The following is a 19751-nucleotide window of genomic DNA, read 5'->3' as shown; positions in this document are numbered from 1 at the left end:
CAATTTGGATGCAGGCCAAGTCACTCTACCTTGGACTTGCTGCTTCTGCTCTTCCAACAATGGATCAGGGCCCTCAACCTTCTCCAAACTCTCTGTTAATGCCATCCAAGGCCAACTCCACACATGGCTTACTGACTTCCTCAACTCTCGTAGTCAACATGTCAGTCTCAACAGGATCCTATGTCAAGGTTGGAGTGCGTGCCAAAAGGCAGTGTTCTAAGTCCAGTCCGATTCGTAATCTTTTTCAATGATCTCACTGACTCTCTGGAATATCCCCTTTATGTCTTTGCTGATGACTCCACTCTCTGCCATAACATCCCTCATCCTTCAGATCGGCATGCAGCAGCATCTCCCCTCTCTGCAGCCCTTGATAGAACCACCAGCTGGTCAAACACTTGGGAAAAAAAAATTCAATCCTGATAACTCTCATTCTGTCCCTCTGTACGGACCATCTGGCAAACCTCGCATCTACTTTCTCAACAATTTTCTTTAAAAAGTTCTCAAACCTTAGGGCCTCACTATCAGCCATGATCCTTCTTGGACAAACCACACTGCTAAGTTGGCCTCCAAAGCCTGTCGTCAAATGGGCATCCTCCATTGTTGAAAGTCCTTCCATGGCACATCTGAACTTTTATCCATCCACAAGGCCTTCATCCACAGCTTGATAGAGTACTGATCTCCCCTGCTGGGCCCCCTGCCTCATGTCTTGCTCAGCCTGATGCTGTGTCAACCAAGGCCTTCAAGATCATTGGAATCTCACACGACAAAGTTGAGTTTATGGGCCTATTACTTTCCCATCGTAGATAGGTCGGTAGTATCTGTCTTCCACCACCTCATTTTTGGCCTTGCGCCCTCTGCTTTTCCATGTGCTGCCCCCATCTCCCACCCACACCCCCTTCATATTTCTCCATTGCCATGTGGTCAACCAGCAGCACCCTTTTGGTGATAATCCCAAAATCCAGAATCACTCACTTCCACTCTCCCCCCCCCCACACCCCACCTCTGGAACCAACTTGCACCTTCTCTTCAATCCCATTCGTCCCTCCAAATCCTCAAGACAGCTGTTAACCACCATCTCATTTCAAAACGATGATCTTTTCTACCCCCATTAATCCTCCCCAAGCCCACATCTTTCCAAATTTTCAGTTTTTTTTCCCCCCTCCTGAGAGTTAATAGCTGCGTCCATTTTTGTCCACTTTGTTCATCCTCCCCTTGCTGTCATTCTTCCCCACATAACGTATTTGTCCAAATCTGGTCTGACATTTGACTTGAGGCAATTTTGGCAGAGATTTGTAATTTGTTCAGGGTGCCAGCAATAACTCGCATATCTTTTTTTCCCAAAAGCCACGACCACTGCTGGCACGACATCTTTCGTCTCCACGACCAACCACTGCTGGCAGAGGAGTCCTTCCCATTAATAGCACACACATTGATGCCGAGCTTTACATGCGGAAAAAACACCAGAATAATCGTTTTATACATTTGAACCCAGGCTCGACACCTCGATGCTATCCTGCTTGTCTGTAAGTAGACATTTGCTGTGGCCTCCAAACGTGACGGCTTTCATGGAAAACACGAACAGTTCTTCAAAAGCAGTTTTGCGGAAATGTAGAAAAAGCGTTGGAGGTGATTTTTTATTTATTTATTTTTTTTTTTAAGGGAGGTTTACAGGAAAATTATAATATGAAAAGAAACCTTTATTTATGGAATAAGTTGATGACTGGCTAATTCACATGGATAAGGAACGTAAGCGAGGAAAGCTGCAATAAACGGTTTGAAGTCAAAGCTCTTTCAAAGAAGAGGGATAAAGAAAATGCTTGCATTTTTCACTGCGGTGTACACCTACTGTTTCCTATTTTCAGGAGGAGTTTTAGAGCTGTCAGACCTGAAGGTGTACAAGGCTGAAGTGCTAAGTCCTTTGCAATTCCCATTCGGAGAAGACACAATTCTTTTGCCTCCTCTGCCGGGAGGAGGAATTTCCTTAGCATTTGCTCTCAACATACTTCAAGGTACGCTAACATTTGAACGACATCTTTAGAAGGGGTTTGTTATTGTCAAATATTCAAGCAAGGAAGCATCTGAGAAGCGATGATTCCTGAAATGCTGATGCTCACTGCAATAATTTGTACAACTACAGGCTAAGGTGCTGTGTCGTCTGGCAGGATAACCTCAAGGTATGCACACTTGCCTTTTGAGTTGTCTGAGCCTTGGTTTGAATCTCGACTTTGCTATAAACTTCCATCCTGGCATTCCACAGGCAGGGTGATACGTGCGTGCGTGCGTGCGCGCACTGTCCCTTGGAAGGATGTTGAAATGGAGGAACCGTCTCCCAGCATTAGTCGTGAGTCGCTGTTAAAGATCCCATGGTGTGACAAGTAGGCAAGTTATCACCAGTACCCTGAACAAACTAAAAATTCCTGCCCTGACTGACTGGGGAGGCAATGGCAAACCTCCCAGCAGAGCACTTGCCAATAGATTATCTCAGCAGCACCGATGCAATGTGAAGTGTCTGTGACTGATGATATGATGTTTCAGAATGCAAAAATGGTGGGATATTTAACGCTGTTTTTGAAACGGAATCTGTATGGAAGTGCTGAAAGATGATGGAAACAAGAAGACGACGTCGTGCAGAGCACGATACTTGCAAGATCCATAAAACAAAATTTGACCTCAAAAATAATTTGCTGGTTGAATTCAATGACCAAACCTGCAACTCCACTTCAAATTTCAAGTCAATTGGATGAAAATGAGGATTTTAGAAATACCACCTTAGTTGTTGACCTTCGGGTTGACCATTTGACCTTTTGACCTCAAAAACAATTGGTTCTTCCTTATGACAAACTCTACCATTTGGTCAAGTTTCGTGACTATCGGTTTAAAATTGTGACCTGTAGTTGACGCAGACAGACAGACAAAATAACAAAATCGATTAACCAATATACTTGGAAAAAATCTTCGATTTTGCAAGTAATTAAAGGAGCATAAAGTTTGACAGTAGGGAGGGAGGGTAAAGTCCAGGATGTTGCAAAAGGACAGGACGCATTTCAAAATGAAATATTTCTGCAAAGGTTCAACATATTTCAGAAACATTTGAAACTACAAAGTTGGGACTTTTTCATGGAAGCACGATGTCGTTCAAATACACGACACTGGGCTAGATTATATTATACTACACTAGACTGGATTAGACGGGACTAGGCTGAACTACACTGGACAAGGTAGATGTTATAGGGTATGGAGTATGCAGTTAACCCTTCACCCTTCAACATTCAATGGAGACTTCTTGTGCTCATGCCGACCTGTTGCGACAAACAGCACCCTGACCTTTGCGGGCTTCTATCGATTGCTCTTCGCACCCTTTCATCGTTCCCCGGTGTTCGGGCAGTTTGTTTCCTCCTTGTTTGAATTTTATGCTTCGCGACGGAAGTTTCACGGAAGTTTGATTTCCAGTCCATTAATCGCTTTCCTTGGTAGAGCTTCACGAACTTCAAAATGTCTCCTGAATTCCCTCTGTGCCAAAATCGGTGTCCCTTCGCAAGTTTCTGATGAGCAACAAATGCTTATCTGCTCATCTGTCCATGTAGCCATCCTCGATATTGAATTTCTGGGTGAAATTCTGAAGTTTTTCTCGCAACCTGAAACAAAAAAAAAAATTTGGGTCACCTCCTTGTATTACCAACCGACGCCATTTTCAAATGTGTCCTGTACTTTTGCTACATCATGTACGTTGAAAAATGTATAAAGAAACAGATCGAGGTAAAACTAAAAGAAAAGAAGTGCTACGTAATAGCAGATTGAGAGTGGATAAAGCACAAGCATAATGGGCTGCTTTGTCGTGTCCGGAGTGCCACGTATTCAGCTCGGTGGTGAAGTGATTGAGCAACCCTGGTTGAGACGAGACTTTTTATGACTTGAGAAATTGAACATTTCCAACTATCTTGGTTTCCTGTGTCTGTCCGCCAGTTGCCGACAGGTCACAATACCGATCTTCACGAAGCCTAACCAACTGGTGGAGCAACTCAAAAGGTATAAGCTTATTGTTTTTTGAGGTCAAAAATGTCACAGCAAGATTATGTTTCCTGACGTACCTTTTTGAGATAACTTGGTACAGAGTCATTGTTGACACCTCCTGGGATGCGATGCGACCTTCTACTTTGACCGGCTGTTGGTCAATCACTTGTCGGTCATTTTCTCGAGCGGTCAAGGTGAACATTTTGGACCTCAAGGTCAACTTTATAAAATATCTTTTTTTAATCCAATCGACTTAAAATTTGAACAGGATTTGCCGATTGCGTCACTGAATCAGTTACGTCCAGATATCAAATTTAAACTCGCACACATTGTTTGTCGGTATGAGTATATAAGACCGATCACTTCGTTGACAGGAATACTAATCTTTGCCGTGAGAGCGAATCTATGGGGGCAAGAAGAAAAAAGGATAACTGGGAGATCGTGCCCTCCGTGCGGGGATAATTAGTGTCGCAAGTTGGCGTTGGCAGTTTTTACACGTGTGCCTGTCTGTGTACCCACACACAAAGTTTCCTTCTTTTGTTGTTGTTTTATTTGCATCACAAACCTTGTCAAATTGCTGTTTCCATGGCAACTGGTTTCTATTTGGATTTGGCAAGCATCGTACTATGCATGACATCTTTCTTGTTTATTTATTTATTTATTTATTTGACCCAACAGGCTACAAGATGACACAGAAGAGCATTATGGAGCTGAAAAACAGAGAGAACACTTTCCACCAGCTGGCAGGAGCACTCAAATATGTATCCAAGTACCATGACAAACTTGGAGACCCGCAGTTTAAAAACACATCAGAGGTTGGTAAAGGACAACGTTTCACATCATGACCATCACATTACACTAGCTGTTGATTTTTTTTTTTTTTAATGAGGTTCTTGACCCTTATTCCACTTGCCTGGTCCACTGTCTGGTGCCTGATAAATCCTGGTGGAAGAAACACATTTGAATCTCCACCCTATTATTTGGAACTCAGCCTAAGTTGAAGGAGGAGGAGGAAGAGGAGGAGGAGATTGGGACTAGACTCTGTGCAGAGCGCTGGTGCTGCCGAAGCAGTCTCCTTGGCTATTGGGCACAATCCTGGACGGGTCGCCACTCCGACACAGTATACCAGCAAGCTGGTACTCATTTTGCCGACATCGGAAGGATGACAGGCTGAGTTAACCCCACCTGCTATTAATTCAACAACTGAGGGGGATTTGAACTCAGGATACTAGGATCCAAAGCCCACCACCCAAACCATGAAGCCAACACCAGGCACCCTAAGTTGGATGAAAACATGTTATTCAGGAAATGTGGTTATTTTTTTTGTTGTTGTTATCTTTTGCTTCCAGCTCGTAAGGCGTTTGCTTTCATCTGACTTTGGAGCGAAAGTTCGCTCGGCCATCTCCCATCAAAAAGACGTCGACCCAGAGCTGCTGCTACAAAATGTCGTGTTGTCTGATCGTCCCGGCACGTCCCACATCTCTGTGCTGGCTCCTGATGGCAGTGCTGTCTCTGTTACTAGTTCCATCAACACATTGTAAGATTCCTCAAAGGGTACACGAAGATATGATAGGAGGTGGAAAATGCACAGGGACGGAGACTTTACTCGCTTTCACTCGACTTAACTTGGCTGTCTGGAGCAGACAGCTGTTGCGAGTGAATATTTATGCAGTAAAAGATGATTTGGGAAGTGTTTCTTTTGAACTTGTGTTGTTGTATATCTATGTTGTGTTGTGCTTGCATATGTAGTTGCAATGTGAATGTTGTGTTGTAGGATGTTGTTTATGCAGATGTAGTTGTGATGTGCTTGAGTACATGGTCGTATTGCACATGCATATGCAGTCGTGTTGTTGTGCTGTGCACATACGGTGCTGTTGTGGTTGTGTGGGCAGTGCTGTGTACTCGTAGTTGTTTGTACAGCCAGTTGATAATTTCATGCTTTTGGATTCAGCTGCTATTTCCGAAGGGCTCCAAACATGATTTTCTGAAACTCCAAAAGAAAAAAATTGAGTTTGGCTGAGAATTCAACCATTCATGTCTCTGGTGGGGTGGGGGGATGAGGAGTTGGTCGTTGATTGTGCGAGGTTGGCTTTGGTCTTCACGATGAAAATGTTGCTGTCATCAATTCTTTTTATTTATTTATTTATTTGTTTGTTTTACCATTTCCAACATTAAAAACTCTCTTGCAGAATCTGCAAAACAGCTGCTGAACTGCTTTGAAATGCCAGGATATGCGCAGGCTGTTTACATTGTAGTTTATCACAAGTTTGACTTGACCGCAGAAATTTTCCTTTGATTTATTGCGATATTGATAAGTTAACGGTCAAACGACGTGGTAACATCATCATTGTGAAGCTAAGCCTGCAGTTGCCTTTCGATTTGCGTCGTCTATTTTGAAACGTGGTTCGGTGTTTGCTTAACGGTTGTCATGCCTTGTGGCATGGCTTTTAGATGGCCCTGCACGATGATTCTCAGATTGGGCATGACATTCAAATTCTCATGTTGATTTAATTTTCTAATTTTTTTTTTCTTCCAGTTTTGGTTCCAGAGTCGTTTCGCACTCGACTGGAATCATATTGAATGACCATATGCGGGATTTCTGCAACAAAAGCTTCCCACAACCTGGTGGGTATTTTCTCCATTGAGACCTCCTTTTTTTTTTTTTTGTTCTTCTTCTGGTTTTAATGACAAGATTCATGTAAATAGTGCATTGCATCCCGGCAGGTGAACGACCGATTTCTTACATGAGTCCCACAATCATTCTCGACAAGAACAAACGGGTGAAGATGGTTGTGGGTGCATCTGGAGGAAGTCGAATCATTGCTGGAATTGTACAGGTACGGCAGTCAGTCCACCTGCCTTCTACAACATGCCCATGATAAATCATTTGTGAAATGGTCTTGCCATTTCAATACAATTATGAGCCCTCAAATAATGTTGTTTGCAATGAATGCGTTTTTGGCTTTCAGGATGGCTCTGAGCTTGCGTACTCACCTTTCAAATGTCTAGTCTGGGTTTGATATACTGGTGATTTGCAAGCACGGTGTATTGGTATTGTCACTCATCCTGGATAACCATTGGGTCATAATGGGCGAGGGAGTGCCAGAGTCCCAACTCAGCGAATGGACTTTGTCGAGTGAGTTGGAGCAAGAGTTTGTAATTTGTTCAGGGTGCTGGTGATAACTCTCCTTCTCATCGTGAAGGACACGTGTGATCTTTAACGTCAACAAACAACCAATTTTGGTGGACAGCACACTCGAAATAGCAAGGATCCTGGAACTCTACTTCAATAATTCAGGTTCAGGGAGACTTGAAAATTATTTCTAATGTTAGAAAATGTCCTTCCAGGAACACAATGCTCTCATATGCCAAAAATGCTTTGTGAAACTGTCAGTGCACGAACTCCACCTCCTCCAGGATGACCTGGAAGGATCTGTACGCCTAACAATATTGCAGTTGTGCATGCAGCTGTTCAATGTAGTCCATGCCGGTCGACAGGAAATCTGTCACAGGTGTTGCACATCCCGGCAGGTGAACGTCGAGAGACTAATCATGTAGAGCCTGGTGTTGGCTCAGTGGTTAGGGTAGCGGCTTGGGATCCAAGGGTCCTGAGTTCAAGCCCCGTTGGGCCACTGAATTAATACACACCAGGGGGTTGACTCAGCCTGTCATCCTTCTGAGGTCGGCAAATTGAGTACCAGCTTGCTGGGATAATTGAGCCATTCGAGGTCAGAAAATCATCGATGGCAGCGGGTAGATGAGGCACGAATTAGCGACTGCTACTGTACTTGCAGTACGGTATGAAGTGCACTCCGCCTTAGGGGGGAGACCGGTTCAAGCGAACACCGCGATCTACAATAGAACTGGCAACCGCTGTAGATTATTTCTGCCATCGAGAGGCAAAATGCCCGAGTACGCTCGATCAGATGATGATGAATCATGTCAGATGAAGCTCATTTCAAGCTCTTAGATTATGCAAACAAACAGAACATCTGATTTTAGGCAGAAGAAAGTTCTGAGTAGTTCCACCAATGACTTTTACACGGTGAACGTGTCACAGCTTGGTGTGCCACATCATCGGGCCTTCCGCCCAAAATCGAGTCATAGCACCAAAAGGCATTGTTTTCAAAACTGAGTTGCTGATGTAATATCCTGAGGCTGTAGTTTCCAATGACCTGCTAATATTCTCATTTTCCATTAAAATTTGTTCAGGATAGCTCGCCAACTCTTTGCGAATGACACCGTGGGATCTTTAACATCCACCAACTAATGCCGGCACACGGGGCACTCATTTAATATCCATCCGAGGCACGGCGTGCACATTGCATCACCCTGCCTGTGAAACACCAGAATGACAGTTTATAGCTGAGCTGGGATTCAAACCCAGGTGAGATGGCTTCAAAGTTAGAACGTAAGTGCACATACCTCCAGGCCATCCTTCCATTTTATGTATAAATACACACACAAACACAACTTTAAATGTTTATTTACAAAGAAACAGAAACCTCACAATGATGTATGGGAAAAAGCTTCAATTCCTTCGTGAGGATCTATCGGACTGATGTTGGTTTGATGCCTTGCTCCTGGGAGCACCAATGATGGGACTTCTTGGGACTGTTAATTGCAGAATCCCACATGGCGTCGATGTTGGCTCGACTCTTGGTTACTGATGCTGGGCTGCCACTGTTTCCCTTGCTCTGGTTGTGCACTGCACCCTTGTGCTCAAAATGTTTCACAAGACGTTGAGTGGCACAATTTGTATGTCCATCACGTGTTCTGAGGTTGTATTCCTGGCAGAATCTCCGGTGGGTGTCTACATATGATTTAGTGTCGTATCACAGAGCCACCACTTTTGTCTTCTGCTTCACTGTCATCGGCATAATTGAGCTACGGAGCGAGAAATCCCAGGGAACAAATACCACGAAAACACCACCAAACCCTGAAAAGGAAAACGGTATAGATCAAAAAAAAAAACAAAGAAATGGCAGTAAGTCAAAGTTGTATCAATCTTTTTGCAACACCCTATGTATGTATATACATCAGATGCACCTCCTGATTGTTATGTGTGGCATCACTGCGGATTATGTCTCACATGGTAAAACGACATAACGCGCAAAGAACAACCACCCATCTGCTACCCAGATGATTGCTCCCACCAATGCAAACCAATCAAGCAGAAGGCACGTAATGTGATCGGCGGGTAAATCAAAACATGTGCAGTGTGACGATCACTCCCATGAACATGATCTAATACCAAAGCATCACCTCCAACTCAGAGGTCTCCACACAGATTACATGGTCAACATCAGTTAACCATCAAACAGCATCACCCATCCGGATTTCAGACTTATTTGCCCTCATCAGAATGGCATACCGATAAATATCTAACCAACGATGACCACATTCATCGTTTATACATCAGACGCACCTCCTGACTGTTATGGTGAGCATCGTAGTGGATTATGTCTCACACGGTAAAATCGGGGGAGTGCTCGTCACACTCCACATGCTTCTATTTACCTGCCGATCACATCATGTGCCTTATGGTTGAATGGTTTGTATTGGTGGGAGCAATCATGTGGGTAGCAGATGCATGGTTGTTCTTTGGGATTATGTGATTTTTACCATGTGAGACATAATCCACGGTGATGCTCACCACAACAGTCAGGAGGTGCATCTGATGGATAAATGACAAATGTGGTCATCATTGGTTTGACATTTATTGGTATGTCATGCTGATGATTGTGAATAAGCCTGAAATCCAGATCGGTGGCTCTGTTTAATGTTTAACTGATGTTGACCATGAAATCTTTGTTTGACAGAATCGCCGGGCCGAGGCCTCTGTGTTGGAGGTGACGCTTTGGTATAGGACTATGTCCAATGGGGATTGGGGGAGTGCTTATCACACTCCACATGTGTGTATGTATATATATATATATATATATATATATATATATATATATATATATATATATATATATATATATATATATATATATATATATATATATATATATATATACACATATACACAGGGTGTCCCTAAAAAAATGACAGCATTTGAAACTTGAATATCTAAGTAACTACATGTCCCAGGCAAACGAAAGTAAAAAAGCTTCATGTTGAACAATAAAAGATTTATTTATCAAAATTCGAACAAGAGATTCAGAGGGATGTAGATTTTATAACCGTTTTCTCAAAACTTCACAAATGTTCAATATGCGAACCGCCTGTGACACGACACACGTCAAGTCGGTGGTCCAGCTCCTGCCAAACACGCTGTAGCATGTCTTGCGTAACATTCTCCAGCGCCTCAGTGATTCTCTGCTTAAGTTTCTCTAGGCTTGTAGGAAGAGGGGGGCTATAGACCAGTCCTTTCACATAGCCCCATTGAAAAAAAATCACAAGGTGTCAAGTCAGGTGAACGTGGTGGCCATTTCAACAGCACATTGTCATTATCACTGGCACGCCCAATCCATCTTCCTGGTAGATTCTTATTGAGATAATATAAGAATGAAACGTTCAACTTAGTTAGTTTTTACACATATTGTTAAAATTTGAGATCATTTGAGCGAGAATTAGCTATGTTATTAGACTACGAAATGATGTCATTTTTTAGGGACACCCTGTATGTATGTATGTGTGTATATATATATATATATATATATATATATATATATATATATATATATATATATATATATATATATATATATATATACTATATATATATATATACTCGACGACCCGTGAACCCGTTGGGTTCCCGTTGTGACAGCGGTTGATTAAAAAAAAAAAGTTATTTCAAGAAAAAAAACAAAACAATGATAGCTCCAGCCAACTATACCGCTGAGGTTGTTTGCATTGATCAAATTCTCCCGAAGAGTACTTGACTGAATCGGGAATTGATTTCTTAATAATTATTTTCGTTGCCCAATTTGAACGAAACTTGATACTGCACACCGCAGGAGAATGGTAAGTAAGGTGGGCTGAAAGTTTTTGCGCTATCCTGTACCATTTTGGCTGTATTTAGGGAACATATATATATATATATATATATATATATATATATATATATATATACATACATACATACATACATACATACATACATACATACATACATACAAGATGAGAGTTTTAGTAATATATAGAAGATATATAATATACAGTACATATGTATGTATATATATATATATATATATATATATAATTGTATGTATATATATGTTTGGTATTTCTTGTCCATCCTCTCAGGGCATCTTTGTAAAAGAGATGTAGGCCATTGTGTGTCTGCACCTTGGTGAAATTGAAAATGTTCTTTCTTAAAATCGACTGGGCTGGTGCATAATCAGCTTAACTGTGCACCACAAATGATGCAACCGAGAGCGAGATGAGTGATGGAATGCATTTTCAAAATCACCTGTTAACAACATTATTGATCACTGGAGGAAAAAACACACACACACCAAAACCCTGACAGGCTCATTAAAACCATCATTAAATGGTGTTCTTATGGTTGGGTTTCCTGTCACACTCAGGTCATTATGAATATTCTTTGGTTTGGTTACGACTTGGAGAAGGCTGTTATGGCTCCACGGCTGTACGTAGGGAGTAATCTCACTGTCAACTTGGAGGATAACTTTGACGAGGTAACCACAGACATGATGTAACCACCGAGCATTCGCTACCTTCCCTCGGTTGGATTGTAAAACGATTGAATCGAAACTAACACGAATTAACTGGAACCCTTCCCACCATTGTTTGTTTTCCAGGATGTAAAACGACAGCTGGAAAGTCTTGGACACCTGATTGTACAAACACCGTGGAATGTTGTGGTGCAAGCGGTGCTTCGGAGCGATTCGCGCATCCTGGCCAAATCGGACGAACGCAAGCATGCAGAGGCTGCCGGGTTCTGAGCAGAACTGTCGAACAGGATGTCTTGCAAGGCATTTTCCCAACCATGGCAGTGTGGGAAGGGGTGTAAAAAGGAGAAACTTTGTGCAGCACAGACGTTCAGTTCAGGTTTCTCCATAACTTTTACTTTACCTATGAGTGACGAACAACTAAAAGGCTTGCAATAACCTAAACAAATACCTCAAGCAGTTCTAAGTAACCATTGTCATGGTTTCATGCACAAGGATACACAAGGAACCTTGGCACAGGATGAGGCCATTTGACCCATCATGCCTGTGCTGCACCAACCCCAGTGTTGTCACCCATCCACACCCAAGCTACTTACACCATGCACACGAGCGAATATCTCCAATGCATCCAGGTACCGATCAAAATCCCATTTAAACTTATCCATCTCCTCCACTGCCACTACCTTTCCGGGAAGACCATTCTACACATTAAACGCTCTCTGACTGAAAGACCCTTTCCTTACAGCTCTCCTAACTCTCATCTTATTTCCCCTTAAGCTACGGTCCCTAGTCCTAACATTGTCCATTCTGCTGAAAACCCCCACTGCGCCTATCTTGTCCAAACCCTTCATTATCTTAAACATGTCTATCAAATATCCTCACAATCACCTCCTTTCCAATGTGTAAGGTCCCGTCTCCTTCACCTGCTTCTGTTTGCTAAGTCCAGCGAGCCCCAAAATCAATGTAGTACCTAGATGCTGAACCCTCCGTATGGCAGTTATATTCCTCGTCATTTGTGGTGACCAAAACTGCGTGCACACAATATTCTGGATGAGGCCTCACTAAATTCCTATCCAGCGTTAACACTACCTCTTTTGATGTATAATTTATCTCCTTATGAATACAACCTAAAACCCTGTTTGCTCTACCTATAGCTGCCTGGAGTTGTGCTGTCTGATTACTCCCCGTCCCATATATCTATTATTACCACCCCCAGATCCTTCTCCTGTATCACACACTCCAAGACTGCCCCTTGCATCATGTAATCCCTATCTTCATTATTCTTACCCATCCCCAGCACCTTCCATTTGTTTATGTTGAACTGCATTTGCCGATCACCTGCCCAATCTATTAAAGTAGCTAGACTTTCCTGAATCTGACCACTCCCCCCCCCCCGCCCTCGGATGGTTCACAGCATCCTCGGATGTATGGGTTATCCAAAATACATAAATATGGCATCCCACGCCGTCCGATACTATCGATGATTGATTGGTTCTGCGCAACGTAAACTCTCCTGGTGGTTGTGTGAATTATTGCGACCTGTTCTCGAGGAATTCTCCGAGTACGTAATCAAAGATTCATTCACGTTTGATATAACCATGTGTGAATTGGAGCAGGACCAGAAGGCTGTGACCTTGTGCTCCTTTGAAATGTCCAGCCTGTTCACGAACGTTCCTCTCCGAGAAACCATCGATCTATGTATGGCATCCCCGTATCTCTGAAGTGGTCTCTGTGGAACCCATGAACGCGGCAACACGTGCAGTGGAGTTCAGCTTCAATGACAACACGTGTACACAGAGGAGCAATGGGATCACTATTAAGTCCACCGCTTGCAAACATTTTGGTCGGCTTTCATGAGAAGCGTGTGTTCCATGAAATGAACATGAACATTAGACCTACGGTACACTACCAATATGTGGACGGCACGTTTGCAATCATCAATACTCCTACCGCCTCCACTGACTTCCTCGTATGTGTCAATGCTCTCCATCCTGCATACAAGTTTACGTGCGAGACCGAGCAGTCAAATGTACTTCCCTTTCTTGATGTGTTGGTCGAGAAGACCGAGGATGGATTCTTGTCGACGATCTCCTACAAGGCTACCTTCATTGGGCAATCCACACGGTGGGACTCCTTCAGCTCAACACGCTACAAGATTGCCCGTATGAATACCCTTGTTAATAGAGCGTGGGCCATATGTTCACCATGTCAACTTGCTGCTGAAATTGAACGCATTAAAACCATTCTCCGTGACGATGGCAACCCCGAGTGACTCATCTGTGGTTCATACAGCGCAAAACTGCCAATCAGTCTGAGGACACTGTATTTGGACCAGAAAAATGTCCGGTTTATCTTATGCTGCCATGGAGAGGTAAAATCTCTCAAAAGTTTGAACAACCGGTGAAACGGTCAGTTTCACGGTGTTACTTACAACACTGTTGCAGCGAGAGTGATTTTTTTTTTTCCGACCCACAAACCGCGACCCTCAGTCCAGAAAGACGTGCTCCCTACCATAAAACTGAACAATGTTATTTATGAACTTCAGTGCCGGTGTGATGCCACATACGTAGGTCACACATCACTCAGACTGGAGGATCAGATCAAGCAGCACATTCCATTGGCAATCTGGAACAACTTGGAGACGGGTCGTGCACAGCCATCCCGTACATTACATTTGCTATTCTCCAATCCTCCGTTACCTGTCCTGTCTCCAGTGAGGTATTGAAAATATCCGGCCCTAGAGTTTTATCATCCCCTAATATTTGTAGCTGCTTCGTCGCTGCTTCTTCACTTCCTCTACTCTGACTTGGATCTATTCTAGAAGTCTTTGGTCACCACCGAGATAGATACCCCTCCACTTTTGGAAGTAACCCTGTTGCCGTGTAAATGTAGAAGCAAAAAATATTTTAATAATCCTGCCATCTCACCCTCATCGTACACCAACTCTCCTTTGTTATTCCTCGATGGGCCCACACTCTTCTTAACCCTTTCTTTACCCTTTATATACTTAAAGAAGGTGTTGTGTTTAATATTCTTGGCTGTCTTTTCTTATATTTCCTTTTTTTAGCCTGTCGAGGTATTTTCTTAACTAGTCTCTGCTTCCTCCTATATAGACGTGAGTCAGACTCGAGTCCTGTTATTTTGTATTTTATTAATTCCTTCTGCTTATCCTTAATTACACCACGTACCTCCCTGCTCAACCACCCTGGCCTCTTTCTGCCCCTACCTTTACACCTCATTGTAACATGCCTACTTGACACTGTAAACATTTGCTCATTGAAGGTTGCCCATTTTTCTGATGCAGAGCACCCACTCATTAACTTTACCCAAATCACTTCTCTTACCCTCAAAGTTTGCTGTCATAAAATATAACAACCTTGCACCACTATCCCAAACTTCACATCTCAGCAACAGAGTAGCGCTTACTATATTGCGGTCGCTTGACCCCAGATGCTCTCCTACCTCCACATCCTCCACAATATTGGGATCGTTCATCTAAAAGAGGTCCAACACAGCAATCCCCCTCATGAGCTTTTGTACAAACTGGGTTAAAAAGCAATCCTGGACAATGTCTAAAAATTCCACATCCGCAGTGCCCTTTCCTCGACCCAAGATATCCCGGGCAAGTTAAAATCGATCCTCCACAATCCGAACTCTTCCCTTATCACATGATCTTCCGAATTATTCACGTATCCATATTTCCTGCTCTTCCCTTGCACCAGGAGTCCTATAATAGCATCCTACAAGTCCCTTACTATTTTTTGAATCTCTCATGTCTATCCACACAGAATCCTCTCCGTCAATTCCCTCCTTCATATCATGCCTTTCTCTCGATACAATACTGTCGTTCACCCAGATTGTCACACCTTCTCCCTTTTCTTTGCTATTACACCTATAAACCCTTTAGCTTTGACACCTGTTCTCCACTTGGATTGTTCACTAAACCACATCTTGCTTACATCAACTGTCATACCACCCGAGCTTCCATCTCTTGCATATTTCCATTCAAGCTCATGGCTTTCGTGTACAACATCTTTAATATAACCTTTCCCTTGCATTATAACCCCCCCTATTTTTTTGTCTCTCTCAAGAACCGCCATGAATCTCGCCACCTCCCTTCTATTAAGCACCTTGCCACCTGACCTCGTACACTCAGTATGATCATTCAGAGATCCCCACATATTCACAAACCCTTAATCCCTTCCTCCCACACCACCGCTCTAACCATTGGTTCACATCCGTCGTTTACATGAAGAAATCGGAACTGACTCTTACTTTTGGTAAAATCCCTGAAAAAAAAATCACTTTACATCCGAAATGCTGCAAATGTTTCCCCCAAAATTAATACCTCTTCTTCAGAGATTCAAAACAAACCCTCGCAACATCATCGAGCATCCCCCACACCCCCTACATGCACCACCACCAATGTCCCCCCCGACCCACAACCCAACAAAACATCATCCAACATTCCATCAATATCTCCCACGCCCACCCCTCTAAAACACCACAAAACGACTTTTCGTATCCTTGTGCCAAAATTGAGAGTATGTTTGTTTGTTTGTTTGTTCATAATTATTTGCTATAGTCTTGGAACGATTGCGGAACTTGTACACCTGACTGAAAATGCGAACTACCTGATGTCGCCAACTTCAGTAGAATCAATGTGAAGTTTACAAAGAAGGATTTATCTATTTATATCACAATGATGCTCAAATTCATCCTTGTTTTTCTTTTTCTTTTTTTCATGCAAAGCATCATGTGTTTTTATCCTTTTAAACGAACACATCCATGTACTGTATCTATTACTCCAAACTGCTTTGGGAGCGAATCCACGTACAACCGTTTTATGAAGTTGATATGACTAGTTGACCAGTTCCGACAGATAATTATCCGTTCCTTCGATGTTCTCGAAGTGGCTGTTACTGGATGGATTGGAAATGTTTTTCAACAATGTAAGGGGTAGTGAAAGGCTTTCGGAATGAGCTGTTGTTGTTGTTGTTGTTGCTGTTGTTTATCCTTTCTCCTTGGTCGTTGGTTATCGGTATGTGGGTGGCACCACATTTTCGTCGCTAACATTTTTCACCACCCTTGGTTCTCACGAAGACTCTTAAACAGTCGATTATAAAATGGGGACCCACAGCACACACAGACCAGACGATGTAGGTCAGACCGGTAACCTGATTCCTTAAGGTCATTCATGAGCCAGCTGGGTTTTTATAGCCATTCATTTGGCAGCGTGATTGGGATACAGTGTGCATAAGCATACTGCATGGATTTAATTATAAAATTTTTTACATGAATAGTCGTTCTCAATTGGCCTGTTTCATGTTCCTATCTGAGCTGTGCTCAGTTGGCCTGATTGGTGTTCCCAACTGAGCTCTGCCGCAATATGTTGGGAACCCAAATTCAAATCCTTCATTCTAAATGTATTTGTCTCCTGTCTTTTTTTTTAAACCTTGTAAAAGTACACGTCTCCTTATATTCTTGTCCTGCATTTCATGTGCATACATGAGCCAAAGATCACTTTGATAATGAAATTTTAAAGCCGATAAAGAAACTTGTTCCGTTTGCTTTTCCATCTTGATGTGGGTCTGAGTCTCTCCATCAGCAAGCTCACACACAGCCCAATGAGTTTCTTCTTCACTCACAAAGTTGCGCTGGAGCAATGCAAAATCATCTCGGGTCACTGGTGCAGCATGACGATGGCCGGATGAGAGTCACAATGTTGTTCGGTTTCATCACACGCACAGCTCACACATGAGTCGTTCCTAATGTGGGGTTGAGTACACAGCATTGTGTCACACATTACTCAGTCCATTTTTTAATTTTAAACATGATTTGCTTCTGCAGTGCATGTTTTGCCAATTGTAAGAACAATGCCAGTCACGCTGGCATGTCTGGAAACGTCTCGTGAATGTAGCCAATCTGCATTGCATTTTATTGGGGAGGCACCATCCATCCATATATATATATATATATATATATATATATATATATATATATATATATATATATATATATATATATATATATATATATATATATATATATATGTTTCATTGTCATTTTGCCACATAATGACCTCTCTCCATCGAGATTCCTATTTGTGAGTGAAGGTACCCACCGCAGTCCCAGCTCAAAGTGCTGATGCAATGCACATTCCCTCTGAGTTGTCTAGCATGGGTTTGAATCTCGACCTAGCTATAAACCATCTACCTGATGTTTCGCGTGCAGGGCGAGGCATCAACGCGTGTGCCATTAAGCTGGATGTCCCATCTATCAGCATTAGTCATTGTTGGCCGCTAAAGGCCCCTTGGTGTCTTTCGTGAAGAGCAGTCGAGTTATTGCCGGCACCCCGAACAAACTACAAATTCCCTGCCACCTCTCAGTTGAGCATCCTGCCATGGATTCTCGATGCGTCCAAAATTGGATCTGGCCTTGAAACGTTTTTCGACTTGTCACGAGCATTCCAAAGCTTTGTCAAGAGTACTGGACTCGATTATTATGTCTAAAACGGTGAACCCTTTTTGAGAAATTATTGTTGTGCACACAACTGCAAACACCTACGTAGCATAAACTGCACTCTCAATTGTCCGTAAAGAGGGTAACAATTATTTATCCAATAGGCGACAACCTTTTCTTCGTCGTTTCGGACATTTCTCACTTCCTGCCTAATAAGTGAAACATTTATTGAACCTCATTCTGACCTTTTCTTCCTTTTCCTCGTGTAAAATGAAACACGAGGAAAGAGAAACATTTCAATTGTGAAACCTTTTGCTGGTAGTAAATGCAATGATGTTTTTGGTTTGAACAAAAGAAGAAGCAGCCTTAACTTTGCTCCGTGAAAGTTAGTGCGCTAATTATTTAGACTTTTCAAGCATATCTTTTCTCAAACCTTGTGTGTGTGCGCTATTATTGGTGAAGTAGTATTTAATACAAATTATCCATTGGTTGCACAGGACGTATTTTCTTTTCCTCCTTTTAATAACCTGTTCATCTCCATCTGCTTTAAACCTGTGCCAAATGCATCTAATTACAGCGCTTGCGCTGTATACAATTGCACCGAGTTTGAAATGTCCCCGCCGGCGTCTACCACGTCTCCGGTGTCCCCCGTATCCCACCCCCCCCCCCCCACGTGCTTCAAGACAGCCAATGACGGCCGTCCGGTCGATGCAGTGCGTAACCTCGATGGAAATGGTGACAATTGACGGAAATACCCAAGTATTTCAATGGAAATTTGTGAAAGTAATGTGTTATTTCTGTGAAAACCATTTAATTTATTGCTTGACGGAAAAAAAAACCAAGAAACGCGCCCCTCATGTACGAATGAACGAAAGACGTTATTTCAGCCCACCATCGCATTTCGTGCCGATCGCCGAATGCTGAAAGCTAAGTTCTTCTTATGCTATCATTCTTTTGCGGTCCCCTGCCACGCTGTATTGAATGATTTCATTCCTTCTGTTATATATAAAGGTGCTTATCACAATAATAACAAGATTTTTACATTTCAAATATTAAGTTCGCTTTTTAATTGTTTTTCAACTGAAAAAGCATAAATTGCATATTTTAACATTAGTGTACTCATTTGCTTCACCACACGCGCTGTATTGAAGGATTTCACTTGTTTTATTTGGAGTTGAGGCCCAGGATTCCAACCTCGGGCCAATTCAAGCTCTTCCAAAGAGCTCCTGAGTTATCGGAAGTTTCCCACATTAACAGTGCACCCTGCATGGGTGTGTGTTTTTGTGTATGTGTGTTCATGTACGTGTCCAAACCAATACCTTGTGCCAAGGATGACCTAATACATTTTAGAACGCACTGGGTCTTGGGTGATATTTCATCCGTGACCTTGGAACTTCCTCAGGCCTCTTTCTTCACAATGAAATGTCATTTGAAGCCAAGTCTGCTCTTTCCTGTGTTATTTTTTTTTTTACAAAATTGATCATTGTACTTGCAATAATTTATCGGTTGGCTATCGTTTTTCTTCTTTGAATGATGGATAATCTCAACCGCTTTAATGTCAAATACTGGATAGATACTGTTGGACCCTGCTATTCGCAGGGGATGCTTTCCTGGAAAATGCCACGAATGTCG

At 42.5% G+C, this 19751-nt stretch overlaps 1 protein-coding gene across 1 annotated transcript in view; it reads left to right on the top strand.

Moving 5' to 3' along the window:
- Positions 1-19751, top strand: part of LOC147010770 (glutathione hydrolase 1 proenzyme-like) — a 79442-nt gene that overhangs the window by 58689 nt on the left and 1002 nt on the right. The window contains exons 6-12 of the mRNA XM_085860185.1: positions 1863-2009; positions 4690-4826; positions 5361-5548; positions 6548-6636; positions 6736-6848; positions 11553-11663; positions 11787-19751. The exon at positions 11787-19751 is cut by the window's right edge and continues 1002 nt beyond it. Coding sequence (XP_085716311.1) covers positions 1863-2009; positions 4690-4826; positions 5361-5548; positions 6548-6636; positions 6736-6848; positions 11553-11663; positions 11787-11930 — 929 coding nt within the window. The 3' untranslated portion in view covers positions 11931-19751. The remainder of the gene's footprint in view (positions 1-1862; positions 2010-4689; positions 4827-5360; positions 5549-6547; positions 6637-6735; positions 6849-11552; positions 11664-11786) is intronic.

The sequence above is a fragment of the Eptatretus burgeri genome, chromosome 16 (assembly GCF_056783735.1).
Source record: "Eptatretus burgeri isolate ZD-2024b chromosome 16, Ebu_testis_v1, whole genome shotgun sequence".
Taxonomy (NCBI): Eukaryota; Metazoa; Chordata; class Myxini; order Myxiniformes; family Myxinidae; genus Eptatretus; species Eptatretus burgeri.
Note: the sequence above shows the minus strand (reverse complement) of the source record. Positions and strands in the feature narration are given on the sequence as shown.